The 23,011-nt window shown below is 27.8% G+C and overlaps 1 protein-coding gene across 1 annotated transcript; it reads left to right on the top strand.

The window, feature by feature from the left end:
• Positions 1–20,351: 20,351 nt before the first annotated feature.
• LOC110653125 (gallate 1-beta-glucosyltransferase 84A24-like) lies at positions 20,352–22,143 on the top strand. The gene has a single exon (XM_021808727.2). It carries the CDS (start codon positions 20,452–20,454, stop codon positions 21,961–21,963), a length of 1,512 nt encoding a protein of 503 aa, XP_021664419.2. The 5' UTR covers positions 20,352–20,451; the 3' UTR covers positions 21,964–22,143.
• Positions 22,144–23,011: the final 868 nt, after the last annotated feature.

Genomic DNA, 23,011 nt, shown 5'->3' with positions numbered 1-23,011 from the left:
CTGAATATATGTAGAGCTTGAAGGGGTCTGCATCATGTGATGTCAGCTTTACAAACTCCCTCCACTAAATTAAATGCCAATAAATTTATGATGGCCCTACCTTGCTTTTAGGCCGGCGAAATTTCTAGATGATTTTTCTTAGTTAGGCATTATATATTATTATTATTATTATTATTATTATTATTATTATTATTATGAATTTAACATATAAAATATATGATAAAATTTATTTATTATATTTTTAAATTTTATATATTTATTTTTAAAATTTATAATAAATTAAATTTAAAGAAAAAATTTCCCTTTTAGCTTCTATAAGGGATTTAAATTTATTAAGAATGATAACAGGTAGGATATCACGAAAATTATGTTATTTAAATTCAAATGTAATTAATATTTTTAAAACTCTAATTCATTTTAAATTTAATTATTATTATTTGAATAATACATATATCTGTTTAATTTTATATATTTTAATTAATAATATACATAAAATTTTATTTTTTATTAATAATTTTTATTTTAAAATAATAATAATTTCAAAAATATTTAAATTCTGTTTTATTTAAAATTAAAATATAAAGTTTATAAATATTATTATAAAAAATATATATATTTTATATTTAATTAATTATTTATATAAATAAATTCAGATAATAAATACCTAACATATAAAATTCAAACCTATTATAAATATTATTTTTCAAATCTGAATTTATCCCTGATCAATTATGTATTACTTAAATCCATCTTATTAAAATTCAGTCAATTAGATAACCATAAAAATTTAACCTATTGCCATTCATATATCTATGCTACTAATAATTCATTTTCATCGTGTAGAAAGTCATTTGTTGCTATTACTCACATAACTCTTCGTAGCAAATTCAATTGCATAATATTAATCAATTGAAAATTTTTTTTTTATAATCATGAATCAACTGAAATTTAAATTAATATATGATTTAAATATTATTAAATTTGGCGTTTTAACAAATAATATGATATCAAACGATTGAAGCAAAATTTTATCATACATGAACTGATCACATGAACGAAATGTAGAGAATAGTAAATACGTCCCCACGCATGAGCTGTCCTCTGAGAGAGTACATCACTAAAAGAGTAAAATCTGAGGACCACATGTACATCACTTGATTTGCTATCCTCACATCAAATGGCTTGGAAAACAATGCAACTTATTACTTACATTTCTCTTTTTAATATTTTGAATAAATTATATAAATATTACTTCAATTTAAAAGTATATAATAATAAAATAATTAAATTTTAATAAAATTAATTTTTAACTTTATTATTATATACTCTTAAATTGAAATACTATTTATATAATTTACTCAAAATATTTGGAGATCATAAAGGAAGAAGAGAAATGTAAGGAAGAAGAGAAATGTAAGTAATAAGTTGCATTGTTTCCCAAACCATGTGATGTGAGCATAGCAAATCAAGTGGTGTATGTACCCATGTGACATAATGCTAAATAGTGTCACATGGGTATATAGAAGGCAGCAATGAGGTAAAATCTACACCACTTGATTTACTGTGCTCACATCACATGGCTTGGGAAACAATGCAACTTATTACTTACACTTTTCTTCTTCTTTTATGATCCTCCAAATATTTTGAGTAAATTATATAAATAATATCTCAATTTAAGAATATATAATAATAAAGTACTTAAATTTTAATAAAATTTATTTTTAATTTAAATAATATAAAATTTTTATTTAAAAAAAAATTATAAAACTCCCGGGATCTTCAATAATCAACTTTTAAATTATTTATATCAAAATAATATTTTCATGGAGTGATAGCATTATATAAATAGGTTTTGGATTTTTGAAATATTGACTATGCAAATTAAATTATATGAGTTGTGAATGGAGAGACCAATTAATTTTTTTTTTATAAATATTAAATTACTAAAGAAAATATAAATTTTTTATATAATAAGTATTATGTTAACATAAATAACAAGGAAACTGATAATTGAAAATTTTAAATAATTTTATATTATTTAAATTAAAAATTAGAGATTTTATATTATAAAATAGCTACAAACTATATCAACACGGAAATTGTGTGGAGGAAATTTTGTTGTTTGGTGCCATTCACAAGACGCAGTAATTGAAATAATGTTCGCAGTAATAAATAAATATGAGATTTTTTCCCCTTTATTGTGGAGTGAATGTTTAATTAAGTTACTTTGACTTCTGAGTAAGGAACTGCAAGTACTCCTTCCATTCCAAACGCATCGTTTTGTACTTTTGTTCTTCAGCTATTTTTTTTTATTAATTACATCTACCAATTAAATTTTGCTAAAATTTTAAGGCCACTACATGAACTAATTGATTGTTCAAGTATCTATACTAATATCTAAAAATAAAAAATTTAACTTTTAATAATTTCTTACTTGCGGCGATCAAAGTAGGGATGAGCTTTCGGTTCAAACTGAAAAATTGAACTGGACTGAATCAATTCGGTTTGATTTTAAAATTCAATTGATTCGGTTCGGTTTTATATTATAAAAATTTGAGTTATTTCAGTTTGGTTTGGTTTTGAAGGAAAAAAAATCGGTTAAACCAAACCGAACTGAATAATAATTTTATATATTCAAATCCAACCGAATTGATTTTTGAATTTATTTATTTTTATGAGAAATTTATGAATTATATTTAATTTTTTATATATAAATTGTTTAATTTTATTGATTAATGATTATTAAGTTCAAACCAAAATTAAAATTAGACCAAATAACTTGAAAATCAAGTCTAAATTAAAAAATAAACAAAAATCAAAACCAATCAGTTTGGACCGAACCGAACCGAAATAGAGCGGTTCTGTTCTATTCTATTCGATTTTTCATCCATTTCAGTTTGATTCAGTTTCTAAAATATGTAATTCGATTTTTATAATTTAATTCGATTTTTATAATTTAATTCGATTCGGTTCGGTTTGAACAAAATGGTCACCCTTAGATCAAAGGCTAGTCTAATTGGCCTTATTTCATATTTCTTTTATATTTAAGATACAGGGAGTAGGGAGGTCTCAAGTTCCTCTTTATCTATTTATTCTAAGATAATTAAAGCGAGAAAGAGAGATTACTAACTCTCGTTATATAGCTTATCAAATTTTTACTCGGTTTATTAAACTTTCATTGAATAAAAGAAAATAATTTCTTATTGAAAAATTTTTAAGTGAGAAAAAAAATTGTTTGAGGATGAAAGAAGTATATTTTATGGTATTTTTATTCCTATAAAAACCATCAAAATTTTTAACTTTTAATCTCTTACATTAAAAAAAAAAATTGTTACCATTAATTCACGATAATGCAGCACTGAGTTATTAATAACAACTTAATCAAGTTTTTGTGGAATTAGCTTTTATTGGTGTTGTGGATATGGGGGTTAGAGAGAGAGATTGGGAGAGGGAGAGAGACACATACGACATAGGAATGGGAGAACGGGAGAGAGTAGAAGGGTCTTATTTATCTATTAAGATCATTATTAAATTTCTGGCTTCATTGACGATAGGAAGTTGCTTGACTAACAGTTTTTTTTTAACAGCTTTCAATTTTGACGGAACCAAATGTTAGGGATTAAATAGTTTAATTTTCAAAATATAAGGACTGAATAGTGATTAGTGGTAAAACTCAGAGATTAAATTGTAAATTTCCCTCTATCATTTCTTAATATTAACACTCATTTCTAGACGATTTTTATTTGGTCTTTTACTACGAGTCTCTTTCCCCAATCTCTCTTACTACAAGTGAAATTGAAACATCTTCTTTTGGTTAATGTCTTGTGTGTGAGTTGCATATGGATGCAAATGCAGGGCTTAAGAGGTGTCAAACTGCATCAGAAACATGGCTTCCACACTGCAAAAAGGCTGTACCACGGCCTGTAATGGGTTGTAATATAAGTGGATACGTGCTAATTTTGATACAAGGAACCTTACTTTACAATTGCACATGCAAACTGACATAAATTTGATGCTCTATTCTATCAGCTACCAATCTTGCTTTATAGCTTCTGGGACGTGGGCAAAGGCCTCAATTGTGAAGGACCAAAACCATAAAAGGCACCCACCCTTTATGCTTCTCCAGCAGTTCAACCCAATAGAGGATAGGCAGACCAAAATTGCCATGTAAGATGTCGCTTTAATCCATAAGAAAAAATTATTAGAAGCAATTTCAAGCGGGTCGTGTTTGTAATTACTCTATTTTGTCCAAATTGCTTCCTTTGAAACTATAAGTTGGAAAGTTCAATAGAAAATAAAAAATGAAAAAAGTCAGTTTGTTCTTGTGATTACTGGTTGGTATATCCTCAACTTCAGACATACAAGGCCTAAAGTGCAGGGTTTTCAGAAGATAATAAATTTTTCTCATGGAGTGATGGGTTGGTGTCTTTGTAATAAACAAGATTGGTAAAATCATATTAGATTATCGTGTAGCAAACTTAAAACACAATCCACTGTCGCGCAAATTCCAACGAGGAAATTCTGGTGTAGTAGGCTAATGCCACTGAAATTAGTGTAATCCCAGATCACAAAATGAACATGCAAAGCAAAAGAGTCATTAATATGATCTATTTTGAACAAGCATTAAGAAGAGTTTGCAATTCAGAGTAATAAAAAAACCTATAAAAATAATCAACATAAGTAATGCGATGGCAAGTAGCTACGAGTGAGATGAGCTTACTGGGGTTACGATCAACCATTATAAAAATGTTAGAACTAAGCAATTAGGTAGCTAGCCTTTTATCCTTATAAACCCTTTGAATTACTTGTGATCTTTTGATATGAGACTCTTGACACTCCCACTAAAGTGGCAACCTTGAACCTTAAAATCCTCCCCTTAATCTTTGAACTTTGATGCAGTGGCAATACTGAGAACTTGACATTTGAATTAAACTAAGTCAAACTTGCTTTGATACCATATTACAAACTTAAATTGAATGGGTAGAAGCGAGTGAGTGAGCCGAGACAAGAGTCCATGAAGAGTGAGATAGGCTTACTCGGACTATGACCAACCATTGTTAAAAGGTTAGAACTAACCAATTAAGTAGCTAATCCTTTAAACTTGACCCAATCTAGTAACTCAATACTAAATGTTAGTTAGCGTCACGTTGAATTCGTCGATTTGGATCAAATTTTTATAGAGTTTTAAAACTAATTTTATTATTAAATAAAAATTTATTGATTTTATATATAAATATTTGTCAATGTGAGTCCAATTAATGAGATTGGGGCACATCAACCTGGACAACATTAACATAACTCCGAAAATCTCTTAGCTGACTGCCTTATTATTTTGATGTAATGAATATTGAATTAATTCATTACTTAGTTGACTTCTCGGTAGGAAAGTGAGATGGGTCTAAATAATTAGCTAAGCCAATAAAACCTTTCTTGTTTCTAATTACTTTCTATGCATTTATATTTGTATTTTTCTTCTTTAATATTTAGTAATAAAACTTTCTTTCTATTTTTTATTATTTAAGAATAAAGAATAGCACAAAGGATTATATATTAAAATGGACAAAATGTTCTAAGACAATTAATACAAATATCGAAAATGCAAGTGGCTGAACTTTATGATTTGTAAAGGCACCATTCATTTGATAATTTTATCTGTATAATTGGCCCTCTTTGTTTTATAACTAACAAACCTGCCAAATTTGTCTCACCAAACCATATTGGTTAATGTTACACATCATCCCTGCAATTAGGCCCTTATAATAATTATATTCTTTAGTTTTAATTTATCACATAAAATTTCTCAACATTAATTTAAGGGTTACTGGATAAAAAAGTCAAATATTTTTATAACCGGTAGTTATATTCAAACATTCTAATTCTTTTTTTTTTTAAGGTTGGAGTAATTATAACTAAAATCTCAAAATCAATTTAGACATCTACCTTAGAATACTTTAAGGTGTGGCAATATGGTATGAAGCAGCTTACTTAGATGGTTTTAAATTATTCTGGAGAATTGTTTTTAAGTTTTGCGCCACTGCAAATGGATGAGGGATAAATTTCACTGAATATCTTTAAACTTAAGATGTTGTGCATCTCTAAAATTTAATTTCTAATATAAAATTTATTAAATTTATCGTACATAATTTTTTTTTTCTATTATTACAGGTTTATTGGTTAATATATGCTGAGTTGGTATTTTAGGTATTTTTTAAAACTTTTTAATTGAAAACAACTCCCATCACTTCTTCTCTCTTTCCTCTCACTAGCTGTTCTCGATCATCTCTTCCTCCCATCTGATACTCCGGGCCTGTTTGGTTTAACTATTGAATACAACTGATAATTTGTTAGGCGATGGTACATTCTTTAGGTGATAGTGATAGCGATAGCTAATAATAGCTGTTTTATGTTAAGTGTTTGGTAAAATTATATTTAACTGTTGCTATTTAAATGTGAAATGACTAATAAGGGTATATATCATATAATTTATTTTATTATTTAAATGAATATAAAATTATAAATTTATTACATTATATTATTTATTTTATTATTAAATTAAATATATAATTATTAAATTAATATATTATATTATTTAAATAAATATATAATTATTAATTTTTTATATTATATCATTTATTTTATTATTGAAATAAGAAAATAATTATTTTTTAATATAATTAAATAATTTTAAAAATATAAATAAAATAATAAAATAATTATTATTGTTAATAGAAAAATTTATAATTAATTTTAAGTTTTTGGATATAAATAAATATTTTATATTTTATGTTATTAATAAAAAATATTTTATCAAAATTGAAATACGTTAATTAATGTTAAAATTTAAAATGAAAAAATAAAAATATTAATAATATTAGTTTTCAAGTTAAATAAAAAAGGATAATATGATCAAAATAAAAAATAAAACCAAATCAGCTATCACCGATGATGAAACAAATTTCTAAAAATAGAGCTGATACAAACTGCAGCTGATGGGTATCATATCAGTTGCCCATCAGCTATCAGCTCTATTTTTTTGAGCTTGCCAAACACTATAATTTACCTGTTTGGGTGTCTATCAGCTATCAGCTGCACCCAAAAGTTAAACCAAACACCCCCTCCCTCCATACCCAGCCTCCCCGTCTCTTCCTCTTCACTTCGTCTTGGCTCCTTCATGGACCTCCCAATTGCCAAATACATATCCCTGACAAACCTATTGGTATTTACATAATCTTATTAATAAAACTCCCTTGTCTACACTTCCTTTATTCTGTTTTCCAACAGCATCTGGAGCAAGCTCACGGCTATTGCCCGTCAAATCTCCACCTATAGCTTGCTCAGATCGTATACCTCCTGCTTGCCATATAAGAACTAAGAAAATGCCCAGAAGAATAGGCTTTGCTAAGAAATGGAAGACTTCAGCAAGTCCTCAAGTTTACACTGTGGTAGAGCTTCAATCGGCAATAAACAATTTTGGAAGAGAATTTCCTTGGAGAGGGATCTCTTAGACGACATCCCAACTGAGGCACCTGCATATTGTAATACTCCTTCTCTATTGTGTAGAAAATGGACATCATCTCCTTGGGTACAAGTATCTAAAAAATTTAAATCTTCATGTTGTTCCAGTGGTGTACTATCCAATTCAGGGAATGAAGAGAAGGAAGTCTCAAGATCTGCACTTAAGGAAAAGGAAGCCCCAGTTATGGGATCCCTTCATTTTCTTTTCTATTGTTGTGTTGAATAGAATTGTGTTAATTTAGTTAATATTTGAATTAAAATTTTATAATTTATTAAAAGATTTGTAAGATTTTGTTGAATAAAATTCATTGAATTGAAAATTTTGTAAGTATTAATTGTTCATGGTTGAAATTGGTTTGTGATTTATTAGAATGAAGTTTTGATTTAGAAAAGGTTTGATAGTTTGGTGAAAAGCGGAAGATTGTGGAGTATTGAAAAGAGGGAGGGAAGGAAAGAGGGAGCAAAAGGTGATGATTTTTTTTTTATTAAATAAGATAAAAAAAAAATTAGCTAAAATACCAACTTGTCATATTTAACGGGTAAACCTTTGATAAAATTAAATTTTAATGAGTTTTATATTACAAATTAAAATTTAAGGACCGCATTGTTAAAATATTCTAAATTTAAAAGTAAGTTTATGTTAGAAACATAAATTAGATCGTTATAGAATACATGATTAGATAATATATGTATCTGGAAATACATTTGTATCTATGATTTTCTGTGAACAATGAAGAACGTAAGTGAAAGAGTAGGTCCACAACTCTCAATATCCACAGCCTTCAAATTCTATATGAATTCTATCTGATATTAAATGGGGTTATCAGAACATATATATGACTGAGAGTTGGGGCCTCTTCCTTAGTGGGCTTATGGATAGCCTGACCCATTTAAGGCTTGCCTAATCATATAACCCAATCCATTTAAATATTGCCAATTACTAAACTTATTATTTGATATCATTATTTAATTTGTAAATGAGTTTAAAAATTAATTATTACTAATCCACATCCAGATACAAATAAATAATTCAACAATCTCCCACTTGGATAGCAGTAATCAATTTATTAAACTAAAACAACAGAGTAATAAAATACAAACAATATCCAATAACAAGTAAGCAATTTAACCTATAAAATCCAGTTAATGAAATGGCAAACAAAATAACATTGAATCAGATAGAGAAAACAATATTATATATATGTGCAAACAGAATCTCGAAAAACAAAAACTGAATTTAAATGTAGTATGTGACAAGATATGTCCAAAAACAATGGTCTAAGCATTCCATACAAATGCTAACCCAAATGTAACATAAAATAGACTCTCACTAAACCAAAGCATCATCAAAAGTTTTCACTACACCCATATGCCCAACATGCTTCTGAAAAACACTAATGGGCAAAGGTTTGGTTAACAGATCCGCAATCATTCGGTTTGTAGTAATATGTTCAATTTGAGTCTGTGATTCACGAATCTTCCCTCGAACAAACAAGAATTTGACATCAAAATGTTTAGTTCAACTAGAATTCATGTGATTTTGAGAGAAGCAAATAGCAAAAGCATTGTTTCAATAAATGGTCAAGGGCCTTGAGATGCTCTCAACAACAAGCATAATAGAAATCAATTTTTTTAACCAAATAGCTTGATAAGTGGTCTCATAACAAACAACATACTTTTCTTCCATAGTGGAGGTAGCGGTAAGTGTTTATTTGGCACTCTTCTAAGAAACAGCTCCTCCAGACATCATGAAGATATAATCAAAAGTAGATTTTTTATTATCTACACAGCCTGCAAAGTCAGAATCAGAGTACCCAATGACTTCTAGATTACCAGATCTTTTATAAGTCAACATATAATTCTTAGTACTCTACAAATATCTCATAACCTTCTTTGCAGCTTTCCAGTGGCTCCATCCAGGATTACTCAAGTATCTACCAAGGACACTAATAGCAAATGCTATATCAGGACGAGTGCATACTTGAGCATACATTAAGCTTTCAACTGCAGAACTATATAGAATCTTTTCCATTTCAGTCATTTCCTTGTCATCCTGAGGACACTGAGCTTTAAAAAGTTTCTCACTTGAAAGAATAGGTGCAATAAAAGATGAGCAAGTGTGCATATTAAATCTCTTAAGAACTCTATCAATATAAGTTCCTTGAGACAAACCCAATATGCCTCAAGACCTATCACGGTAAATCTGAATACCCAGAACATATGTAGCCTCACCAAGATCTTTCATGTAAAAATGACTAGAAAGCATCTATTTTGTCTCGTTCAAGAGATTGATGCTATTATTGGCAAGAAAAATGTCATCAACATACAACGCTAGAATAATGAAATGGTTCCCACTCACTTTCTAAAATATGCATTGATCTGAAGCATTCTCCTCAAAACCAAGAGAAGTCAAAACTTGATCAAACTTCAGATACCATTGTCTAGAAGCCTGCTTCAACCAGTAAATGGATCTTTTCAACTTGCACACTAAGTGCTCTTTACCAGCTTCTATGAAACCATTTGGTTGAACCATATACACATCTTCCTATAAGTCTCCATTAAAAAAAGCTGTTTTAACATCCATCTGGTGGAGTTTTAAGTCATAATGAGCAACTAAAGCCATAACCACATGAAAGGCATCTTTAGTGGACACTGGAAAAAAGTTTCTATATAATCTATACCTTCCCTCTGATTATAACCTTTTACCCTCTGATTATAACCTTTTACTACTAGTATGGCCTTATACCTTTCTATTTCTCTCCCTAGAAATGTGACTCAAACGTCTATGCCATAACATCAAAGAGTTCTCTTTAACTCTTTGATGTTTGTGCCCAATAATAACATTGATAGGAACATCAGCAGATTGAAAAAAGAACTGAATTTAAATCCAACATGTATAAACCATTGCATAAAACAGCGGAACCAACAATACCAGATTTAAAATAAATAACAAATTTTTCATTGCCTTAAAGAAACACATAACCACACTTATCTAAAATAGAATTGGAAATTAAATTTCTCCTTGAAGAAGGAACATAAATAGTATCATTTAATTCCAACACATGTCCAGAAGATAAATTCAAAGAAACAGTCCCTATGAGTTCTACTACTGCAACTCCATTTATTCCTAAAACAGTCTTCTCCTTTTTACTTGGCTTCCTCCCATTTTTGAACCCCTGCAAGGAATTTGAAATATGAATGGTAGCACCAGAATCCAACCACCAAGAATTTGAAGGAATATCAACAACATTTGATTTAAAACAAACTAGAGCTAGAGGGGCAAGTTCTAGACTATTACCTTCCTTTTCATGCTTCTTCTTAAGCTTAAAACAGTCCTCTAACTTATGGCCAAGCTTCTTGCAATAGTTGCATTTGCCTTTGAACGGCTTCTTCTTAATTGTTAAATTATGATCATGCTTACCACCATTCTTGTTCTCAAGTTTAGCTTTAGGTTTCTTGTCCTTCTGAAATTTCTCATTAGTCTTGCTACTAGACCATTTAAAAACATAATTAAAAGAAAGACTATTCCCTTTCCTCATAGATTCCTCTTCTTGGCACACAATGGCTATCAACTGATCAATTGTCCACTCCCCTTGTCGGGAGTTGTAAGAAGTCTTGAGAATTTTGAATTGGGGTGGAAGAGATTCAAGAATGCGCCAGACTAAAAAACTTTCTCTCAAATCAAGATCAAAAGACTTAAGCTTGTTGAATAACTTATAAGTGTCATAATGTGTTCTCGTACACCACTAGCACCATCATATTGGGTGTGCTCCAGCAAAAAAAGATAATGACTTTTTTGAGCCTTATCAAACGTTTTAAACTTTTCAGCAACAGCCTGCAAAAATTCTTTAGCGGTCTCCTTATCAAAAATACCCTGTCTTATTGACTTATCTATAGCATACTTCATCACCATTAAGCAAACCCTATTCAAATTTTGCCACTTCTCATGATAAGTCTTTTCAGCAATAGTGGATTCATTAGTAACTTCAGGAGGTGCATAAACCCTAAAAGCTAAATCCAGTTGGGCTATTGCTAGGTACATGCTCAAAGACTCTTTCCAGTTATCAAAATTGGAGCCATTTAGAGTTTTCACAGCAGATAATTACATAGAAACAACAGCTGGAATAAAACAATAGAGGAAACTTGAATTATGTATATAACATAATCACAAAACTAAAGTTTCCTTTCAGATCTAGTTAAGTAAGTAATTATGAACAAAACTGTTGTTTTATTATAATCCCGCCTAAGGGTCTTGGATTATAATAAATCAAGAAAACTCATTGAACTCATCAATGTGTATATATATATATATATATAAACCAACATCTTTAGCACTTTTATACCGATAGGGTATTAAAAATATTAAAGACAATTAACAAATAATATTATAACTAATAGTAACTTTTTATATTAATAGTGCTATACCGATGGATATATCCACTATCAATATAATCCAAATAACTCTTGAAATTCATGGAATAAATTTTAATCAAATTAAAAGAACAATTTTATGACTAGTCCCATGATAGGTGAGCTCATAATCACAAAAGTGTTTACCATAATCAAAATTTCCATAGTCACCATATTATGTGGATTTTGAAATTCAATATATATAAGTATTTAACATAAAAGGAAAACTAGAAATCAAACCATATAATTAAATTCAATATTTGTTTGCAGAGATTAATATTCAAACATACAATAATGAAATTAACAATAAAAAAAAAATTTAATTCTTGACCATGGCTCTGATACCAATTGTTAGAAACATAAATTAGATCGTTATAGATTACATGATTAGAAAATATGTGTACCTGGAAATACGTTTGTATCTATGATTTTCTATGAACAATAAAAAACGGAAGCGAAATGGTAGGTTCACAACTCTCATATCTACAGCCTTCAAATTCTATATGAATTCTATCTGATATTAAATGGGATTATCAGATTCTATATCTATATAGCCTTCAAATTCTATATATATATATATATATATATATATAGGACTAAGAGTTGGGGCCTTTTTCTTAGTGGGCTTATGGATAACTTGATCCATTACAGGCTTGCCCAATCATGTGACCCAATCCATTTAGATATTGCCAATTACTAAACTTATTATTTGATATCATTATTTAATCTGTAAATGAGCCTAACAATTGATTATTGCTAATCCACATCCAGATACAAATAAATAATCTAACACTTTAAAGGTAATAAGTGAAATTTATTTAATGGATGAGACTTTTGAAGTGACTTGCTCCTCTTATTGACGATATGGAGGAGTCTTTACAAGCACCCTACACAGCAGATGAGATTGTGGCAACTTTCAAGCAAATGCACCCATAAGGCCCATGGTTCTGATGGTATGTCCAATTTGTTTGACTCTACTTTTTGGGACGTTGTTAGACATGAGGTTTTGCATTGCGTTCTGGATTCTATGAATAAAGGTATTGTGCCTCTTATGGTTAATCATACTTTTACCACTCTAATCCTAAAAGTCTGTAAAGGACCTCTGCCCTATAAGTCTTTGTAATGTACTTTATAAGCTTAAATCCAACGTTCTAGCTAATCGTTTGAAGTGCATTTTTCCCCATATTATTCATGAGATACAGTGCCTTTGTACTAGGGCAGTTGATTACTGATAATGCTCCAATGGCTTTTGAAGTTTTCCACTCGATGGCACACAACACGAAAGGCAAGCGAGGTACTTCTGCTTTTAAGTACGATATGAGAAAAAGTTTATGATTAAGTTGAGAGGGAATATCTGGAATAGGTATTTGTGCATATGGGGTTCGACAATTTTTACTATAATCTTGTTATGACATGTGTCTCCATGACTTCCTTCTCATTTCTGGTAAATGGGCAACCAAAAAGATTTCTTATGCTAAAAATTATTTATTTTTGATATGTGTAGAAGGGTTCTCATCTCTAATAAGGTAGGCATTAAAGAAGCTTTAAATTCTTTAGAACTAAATGGAGCTTATGTTTGGCTTGTTAGTCTGATAGTCTCCTACTTGTTTTTCGCTAATGACAATGTTCTCTTTGTTAGTCTGAATGTCAAAAACTAAGGTTGATTACTGACAACTATAAGGGAGCATCAAGCCAAGTAATTAACATAGATAAGTCTGAATTTAGTAGTTGTGTTCCTCTATAAATGTGATCCTGAGCATTCACGATACCAAGGCTACCTACCTGATTGGGAGATCGAAGACGGCTATTTTTCAGTATGTGTTGGATAAAGAGTTTGAAATAGACTAAGGGTTGGAAGATGTGATTTCTTGTACAAGCTGGAAAGTAGGATCTTATTAAATCTATTGCTTAAGTTGTACCTAATTATGTTATGAGCTACTTTGCTAACCAATTATTCTTTGTGATGATCTGTAGCAAATCATTAATTCCTCCTGGTAGGGTATAATATGCAGAAAGACCAGAAAAAATGCTGGTTCGCACAGGATAGGCTATGTACATTTAAAAGCCAAGATGGATTAGGCTTTCGACACCTTTGAATTTTTAACCTAGTTCTCTTATCAAAATAGGGATAGCATCTTATGATGACTCCCTCATCTTTTTGTGCTTGTGTGTTAAAAGCTGAATACCACTCCTATTGCTTGTTTCTATAGTTTCTATGGGCACTAAGCCAAGTTTTAACTGGCGTAGTACAGTACAACTGAGGGAGATTATACGACAAGGGTTATGTTGGAGGGACGGGGATGATAAATCATTAAGCATCTGGCAAGGATAAATGGCTTTCAGGTTTGAACTCTGTGAAACCTTTGGTTTTAAGAGTCCATTTGGTTCGCATACTCGAATGGGAATCAATATTGAAATTATAATCGAATGAAATTAGAAATGAAATGGTAAATTTTTATTTATGTTTGGTTCACCATGAAATTAAAGTAAGATTTCATTTTAAAGTGTTTGATTTGCATATATAAATTATAGAAACGGAATCAAACTTATTTTGTATTGAAATAAAAAATTAACTTAAAATTACTTTTTTATATTTTGAAAATCAACTTAAAATTACTTTTTTTATATTTTTACTTTTTTTATTGTAATTATTTTATGAGAATATAAAAATAATATTTTGTATATTTTTATTTTGAATTAATTACAATCATAATTATATTTGATCTTTAATTATTATAAGTAAAAATAAAAATAATATATTTGATCTTTTTACTTTAAATAATTAAAGTTAATTATATTCAAAATTTTTATTATAATTATTTAAATTTTTTTTATTTTAATGATTAAGATTATTTTAATTATTTTTATAATTATTATAATTATGATTATAAATTTTAGTTTTAAATAATTATTTGAAATATAAAACTATTATAATTAATAAAATTATTTTAATTATAATTAAAATTATTTTCATTATTATAATTATTATATTTTTATTTTTAATTGATTATTTGAAATATAAAAATATTTTTTTATATTTTTATTTTAAGATTGAGCATTTATCTTTTAATCGGATAATCATTTATATTTCTGTATTTTAATTCTCAGGTTAAAAAGGGAATGATGATTCCCTTAGTTATGAGAATTGGATTCCCGGGAGTAGAAATAAAAAGGCCAATTTCTAAATACCCACAGAGGGAATTATACTCATTCCTAAGTCAATTTTTTGTAAACCAAATAGGGTCTAAATATTTTATCATCAGATGCTAAAGTTAGATCCCTCATTGATGATGTTAGTAAGCAGTGATGAATGGTTTTAATTAGATAGGTCTTTATTCATTTCTAGCAAAAAGAAATCTTAAGTGTTCCACTAAGTAATAATCTCCCTTTTTTTTTTTATTTTGTCCAACAAGCAAAATGTGATCTACCATGTACAGTCATGTTATTATGTGGTGCATAATATCCTTTTAACTTGCTAGGTTAGCTTCGTCTTCTTTTCCTCCAGATGTAAATTAGAAAGCTATTTAATAGTTGTAGTTAATGTGTAGAAGCGATTGATGAAAAATCTAGCACATGTTACAGTGTTATGTACTAATTATATAGAGTTAAAGTATACAAAGAACATTAATTATAATATTTTCATAATTGATTTAAGTAATAATAATTTTATAAGGAACAACTGATAAAAAATGTAGCATACATTATAGTGTTAAATACTAATTATATGGAGCTAATATATGCATAACACATTTAATTATTACATGTTTTATAACTTATTTAAATATAATTAAATTATAAGGGGCCAATTGATAAAAGACTTAGCACATATTATATTTCTATTTACTAATAATGTAGTGTTAAGATGTGAATATATAACACATATATATGAATTATAACACATATGTATGTGGTGGATTATTTCACTTATTGAATTATAAAGAGCAATTGATGAAAAATTTAACACATGTTATAGTAATATTTGTTAATTATATGAAGCTAAAGTATGCATTACACATTTAATTATAATAGGAAAAAAGATTAAATAAATCCTTGTATTTTCAATTGAGTGTCAAATAAGGTTAAAATCAAGTTTTGAGCCAAATAAGGATAGATCTTTTTTTTTTATTAAGGCCAAATAGACCCAATTTTTTGCCAAAAATTTAAAATATTATTTTCTCTAATTTTTTATAATAAAATATTGAAAATAATAATTGTAATATTAAATAATTTTTGTTCATCGTGATCTTCAATTTAATTTTTTTCAATTTTATTTTAATTATAAATAATAAATAATTTTAATATTTTAAAAATATATTTTATTATTATAAAAATGATATTTTATTAAGCGATTACTTATTTGGCCTTAATTAGAAAGTTCTATCATTGTTTGGCCCAAAACATAATCTTTTGCTTATTTTACCCTTAATTGAAAGTACAAAGGATTATTTGACTTGTTTTTCCAATTATAATATTTAATAATTCATTTAAGTATTGATTGAATTAATTACAAGAAGCAATTAATGGAAAACTCTATTTGATCTGAATCGACTTGAATGTTATATATTATTTAATCTTTAATTGAATTATAAGGAGCAATTAATATATTATAATGCAATGTACTAATTATATAAAGCAAATACATGTATAGCTAATATAATTATAAGATATGATTCAATTCATAAATATATAATTATATACAATCTAATTGAATTAAATATAAATTATAATTCATGGATGCAATGCATGCTTCGATTTATAATTGCAATATATTATTTAATCTCTAATTTAATTATAAAGGGCAATTTTATATACAATTTTCATATATTATAATGCAATGTACTAATTATATGAAGCAAATATATGCACAGTTATTATAATTATAAAATATTGTTCTATCCATAAATTTAGAGATATTCACTATCTAATTGAATTAAATATGATTTATATTTCATGCAATTTATAATTGTCATATACTATTTAATATTTAATTGAATTATAAAGAGCAATTTTATATAGAATTAACATATAACATGGTGAAATGTACTATTATATGAAGTTAATGTATACATAACTAATATATAAGATATGGTTCAATTCAACTATGCCAAAAAAATATATAACTATAATCGGATTTCTTTATATAAAATTACCAAAAAAAAAGTTAGAAAAAAAATTTAGCCATTGATGAATTTATGAAAAATGTAGCCATTGAATTTATGAAAAGCATTATAGAAAGCTGAAACGCGTTTTATAATGCTCAAGATATCAATTCAACAGCCATTGAATTAATTTAAAACTAATAGTCAATAAATTTAATAAAGTTGTTGCATTGCAAACAATAACAATAATTAAATGTTACTCTATGATCAAGATAAAATTTAAAATTTAAATTTCATCTCTTAAATATTGACTCTACCCACGATAAAGGGTATTTATGTCATTATAAATAGCAAATATTTAATTAATTCTTAATTAATATAACTAAAACATGAAAATAATTATTTTGTCCCTCTTCATCGTATCAATTTGATCCGCAAAGCATTATTGTTAATTTATTGCTATTTTCTTAGGATCATGATTGAGAGATTAAGTTGATCTGTAATAATATAAAAATATCGTGTTTACCCTTTATATTTTTTAAGGTAAAATTTTTCTCCATCCTTTTACTCTTTCTCTTGCAATAATTTCCCTCTAAATATAGTATCTCTTTTAGCAAACAGTAATAAATTATGCTCTTAATTTCAAGACCCAAAAAAAAAATCAAACTTCTTCTCTATACTTGTTTTCTCTGCACATATTAAAAAAAACATATATAATTATTTAAATTTTAATAACATATACATAATATTTAAATTTTAATTTTGAAAATTAATTTTAATTTTACTTTATTGAATCTTTAAAGAGTACAATCCATACTTACTCTTCCTTTAGCCAGTATTTGTGATGAAACAATATTCTCTTAGCTAATATTTTTCTTTTGGATGCTTTTTTAATTTTTTCTTTCAACTCTGCACCAATTGATAAAGATTATGTATATTATATAAAATGTGTGAAGTACAACATACTAAATTTTTTACCCGTTAATCTGGCTAGTTTAGTTAAAAAAAAATATAGCCGGTTAATGCTAGGATTAATTGTAATTATATCAAATTATTCATCTTTTTAATTTTAATTTTTTACTTTAATTAAATTTAATTATTTGAATTTTTTTAAACAAAAATATTTTAATGTAAATTAAATTAATTATTTGTTATTCAATTTTCAATTAATTTAAATTTAATCTATGATACGAAATTGAATTAGATGGTTACAAGTAAATTAATGTGCTTATTTGGTTTGAATGAATTTGGTAAATTTATATAAATTCAATTCAGTGTACATTTTAGTCCATCAAATAAACTATCCATGTGACATGCCACGCTGATTGTATCAATTGCAAAAATTATCATTTAATTGAATTTATATTTGAATTAGCTGAATTAATTTGAGTATTTGACATTTTATATTGATTATATATTTTAGTCAATTCAGCTTTTAATTGAATTGCGAAAATTATAATTTAGTTTATTCAATTGAATGTATATATTTGAGTTAACTAAATTAATTTGAGTATGTGACATGCCATATTAATTATATATTTTAGTCAATTAAATTTTTAATTGAGTCAATTGAATCAAATTGATTATGTACAATGTCATACTAATCATATATATTTGAGTCAATTGCAAAAATTATAATTTAACCAAATATATATTTGAGTCAATTGAATCAATATAAGTATATGAAATGGCACATTGATCATGTATTTTAATTAATTGAGCCTTTAATTGAGTCAATTTAATCAATTAATTTTATGTAATATTACATTGATCATATATATTTGAGTCAATTACAAAAATTATCATTTAACTGATTCAATTAAATATATATTTAAATTAATTAAATCAATTTATATATGTAACATGTCACTTCAATCATTTATTTTAATTAATTGAATTAATTGATTATGTGTAATATCACATTGATCATAAATATTTGAGTCAATTATAACAATTATCATTTAATTGATTCAACTGAATATATATTTAAATCGATTAAATCATTTTGAGTATGTAGCATATCATATTGATTATATATTTCAGTCAATAGAACATTTTATTGAGTAAATTGAATCAATTGATTATGTATAATATTATATTGATTATATATATTTTAGGTCAATTGTGATAATTATTATTTAAGTAATTCAATTGAATATATATTTTAGTTAATTGAATCAACTGAATCTATGACGTATCACATTGATCATATATATTTTGGGTCAATTATGATAATTATTATTTAAATGATTCAATTAAATATATATTTTAGTTAATTAAATCAATTAAGTATGTAACATGTTACATTGATCATATACATTTGGATTAGCTATAACAATTATTATTCAAATGATTCAATTGAGTATATATTTTAGTTAACTGAATCAATTAAGTATGTAAAATGTCAGATTAATCATATATTTTTGTGTATTGAGTCTTTAATTGAGTCAATTGAGTAAAAATATATAATTTATTTATATGAAACCAGTTTTTTTTTTTTTAAAATTAAGGCAATTGAATTCATTTGAAAATTATAATATTACTTAATTATTTATTATTATATATACATTAATCGAGCCAATTTAATCAATTTATATTATTAATTTAATTGAGTTAATTTAACCAATTTAAATTCATATTCATCATTTGTTCAAATATAATAAAATAATATATATTGTATTTTCACATTAAAATAAAAATATATTTTTTATTTTTATTTTTATTTTTAAATCTTTTTAATTTACATAAATATTTTTTTCTCTAAATGGATAAACCTTAAAAAAAAAAAAAATTCATTGTGTGATTAAAGAAAAGAGAAAAGAGAGAATAAATAAAACTTATAATTTGTATTGAGATTTATAGTTGTAATAAATACAGTAGATACAGTTTGAAATTTAAATTTCAAATCTCTAAATTTTCTCATAAAAATAGTCTAAAGAACATTCTAATAAAATGACTTAATTTTTATATATAAAATAATTTTATTATCCCATTGATTCACATTTAATAATGAGGATGAAGTTGATCTCTCAATCATTTTCTATTTTCTTAAGCTTCCGAGTTGGATTGACATCGTATAGCTTATCCACAAGGAACAAAGACATTAATTTTAGGAATGAATATTTAATCTTTGCTGATTTCGACAATTCTGTGTATGATATCCCCTAATGGACGTAACCCTGCTTATGTTGAATTATTGCAAACCGAACTTTCAATCCTCCAAGTTTGGCCATAGCTAACAGTCATAACTTCAATTCCCTGGAGCCTTTGAAAATTAGAATTTCACACCCAACCATGGTATTTATATTTGCATTCTTGCATTCCATGTTCCTCACCAATCATTACCAAAGTACACACATACATACAGTTCTTGTAACAATCTCTTCTTTCGTCTTTACTTTCCAAGCACACCCAACAAAGAGAAGCAATGGGTTCTGAGTCTCTAACTCATGTCCTCCTCGTTTCTTTTCCTGGCCAAGGCCATGTAAACCCTTTGCTTAGACTTGGCAAGCGTCTTGCTTCTAAGGGTTTGCTTGTCACTTTCTCTACACCTGAAATCACTGGCAGACAGATGAAGAAGTCCGGCAGCGTTTTCGATGAGCCTACCCCCGTTGGTGATGGCTATATCCGGTTCGAGTTCTTTGAAGATGGGTGGGATGATGATGAGCCTAGACGCCAAGACCTTGACCAATATCTTCCTCAGCTTGAGCTGGTAGGGAAAAAGTTGATTCCTGAGATGATCAAGAGAAACGCCGAACAAGGACGCCCAATTTCATGCCTCGTCAACAACCCTTTCATTCCTTGGGTTTCTGATGTGGCTTCAAGTCTTGGTCTTCCTTCTGCAATGCTCTGGGTTCAATCTTGTGCTTGTTTCTCTGCCTATTATCATTACTATCACGGTCTCGTCCCTTTCCCTAGTGAGGAAAACCCTGAGATCGATGTTCAGTTGCCTTGCATGCCTCTTTTGAAATATGATGAAGTGCCAAGTTTCTTATATCCTACAACTCCATATCCTTTCTTGAGAAGGGCCATTTTGGGTCAGTATAGGAATCTTGACAAGCCCTTTTGTATCTTGATGGAATCATTTCAGGAGCTGGAGCCTGAGATCATTGAATACATGTCCAAACTTTGCCCAATCAAACCGGTCGGTCCGTTGTTTAAGAACCCTAAAGCACCAAACTCAGCTGTCCGGGGAGACATCATGAAGGCTGATGATTGTATCGAATGGTTGGATAGCAAGCCAAGCTCATCCGTCGTTTACGTTTCTTTTGGTAGTGTGGTGTACTTGAAGCAAGACCAGTGGGATGAAATTGCATATGGGCTATTGAATTCTGGTGTCTCATTCTTGTGGGTCATGAAACCACCACACAAGGATTCAGGGTATGAGGTTCTTGTTTTGCCTGATGGGTTCTTGGAGAAAGCAGGAGATAAAGGTAAAGTAGTGCAATGGAGTCCACAAGAGAAAGTTTTAGCTCACCCATCAGTTGCATGTTTCGTTACACACTGTGGATGGAACTCAACCATGGAGGCACTCTCATCTGGCATGCCGGTGGTGGCTTTCCCTCAATGGGGTGATCAAGTCACTGACGCTAAGTACCTAGTTGATATCTTTAAAGTTGGTGTAAGAATGTGCCGTGGAGAGGCTGAAAACAAGTTGATCACACGCGATGAGGTAGAGAAATGCTTGCTTGAGGCAACCGTAGGACCTAAGGCGGCAGAGATGAAGCAAAATGCATTGAAATGGAAGGAAGCGGCGGAGGCTGCGGTGGCTGAAGGCGGTTCCTCGGACAGGAACATACAAGCTTTTGTGGACGAAGTGAGGAGGAGAAGTGTTGAGATCACTATCAAATCAAGCAGTAGTCTTAATGAAAGTGTAGAATTGGTCAACGAGCCAAGCAACAACGGAAAAGTATTAGTATTGTTGGAGTCCACAGCATGAAGATAATGGTGTTATTAATTACGATATTATGTTTTAACAATTAAATTACCCTTTCCAAGGGTGTGGTGTGTTGTTATTTGGTTTTCTCGCTTTCAATTCCTAGGAATTGTTGTGCAACAAAAAAATAACAAAATATTCCTGAGCAATATCATATTTGGATGTGTTATCCTTGTTTGATTATTGTCAATTTTTACCCTATGCTTGAACATCTAATTAATTTTGTTTCTCCCAATTTTTATTTGAACTTATGCTCGAATTCACTTTTTTTTTTTTTTTTTCAAAATGTTCAAGTTCTCCTTTGGAAAAAGTTTAATTTAGTTAATTTTCAATTTTTTTTTTTCAAATTAGCTCATAAGTTTCAATTTACATAGTCTTTAGTTTAATTCCACCACAAGTTTTGAAATTTATTTAAAATGAATTTCACTGTTGGGTATAATATAATTTAAAATGCACAATTCAATTAAATTTCATATAATTTATATTTGATATAATTTTATAATTAAAATTCATTTGTTTTCATTTCTTAAATTACCTCAAGAAAAAAAATTAAAAATTATAATTTTTACAAAATTAAAAAAATCTTATACAATAAATTTAAAACAATTTACTAAATTATAAACCAACTAATGATAAAACAATAAATATAAACTAAATTCACATGTCTCATAATATAAGAGATTTATATAACAATATAACTAGTGACTATAAATAGTGCCATAACTAAGTGCATAATAAGGGTAAATATTAAAAAAATTAAGAAAAATACAAAATATCTTTTCTACTTGTTCTAATAAATTAGTAATAAATAGATAAAAAGCTAGTTTATAGTTCTATCTTCTTCTTTAGCCAATGGCATTTAATTGGGAGGAAGTTCATTGATAAGAGTATTTTAGTCCAAAAAATGATGTTATATAAATTATATGGAATTCATTTTAAATTTTATCAATTTTGATAAATTTTAATTTTAGTTATAACTAATTCTTAGAATTGAATTTTTTTTTATACTAAACACAAAATATTAAATTCAATTGAATTTCACGAAATTTTG

This window comes from Hevea brasiliensis, chromosome 14, assembly GCF_030052815.1.
Source record: "Hevea brasiliensis isolate MT/VB/25A 57/8 chromosome 14, ASM3005281v1, whole genome shotgun sequence".
NCBI lineage: Eukaryota > Viridiplantae > Streptophyta > Magnoliopsida > Malpighiales > Euphorbiaceae > Hevea > Hevea brasiliensis.
The sequence above is the reverse complement of the archived record's forward strand: the minus strand, read 5'-3'. Positions and strand labels throughout refer to the sequence as shown.

Coding starts and splice junctions, on each gene's coding strand:
- LOC110653125 (XM_021808727.2), top strand. CDS start 20,452: ATGGGTTCTGAGTCTCTAACTCATGTCCTCCTCGTTTCTTTTCCTGGC.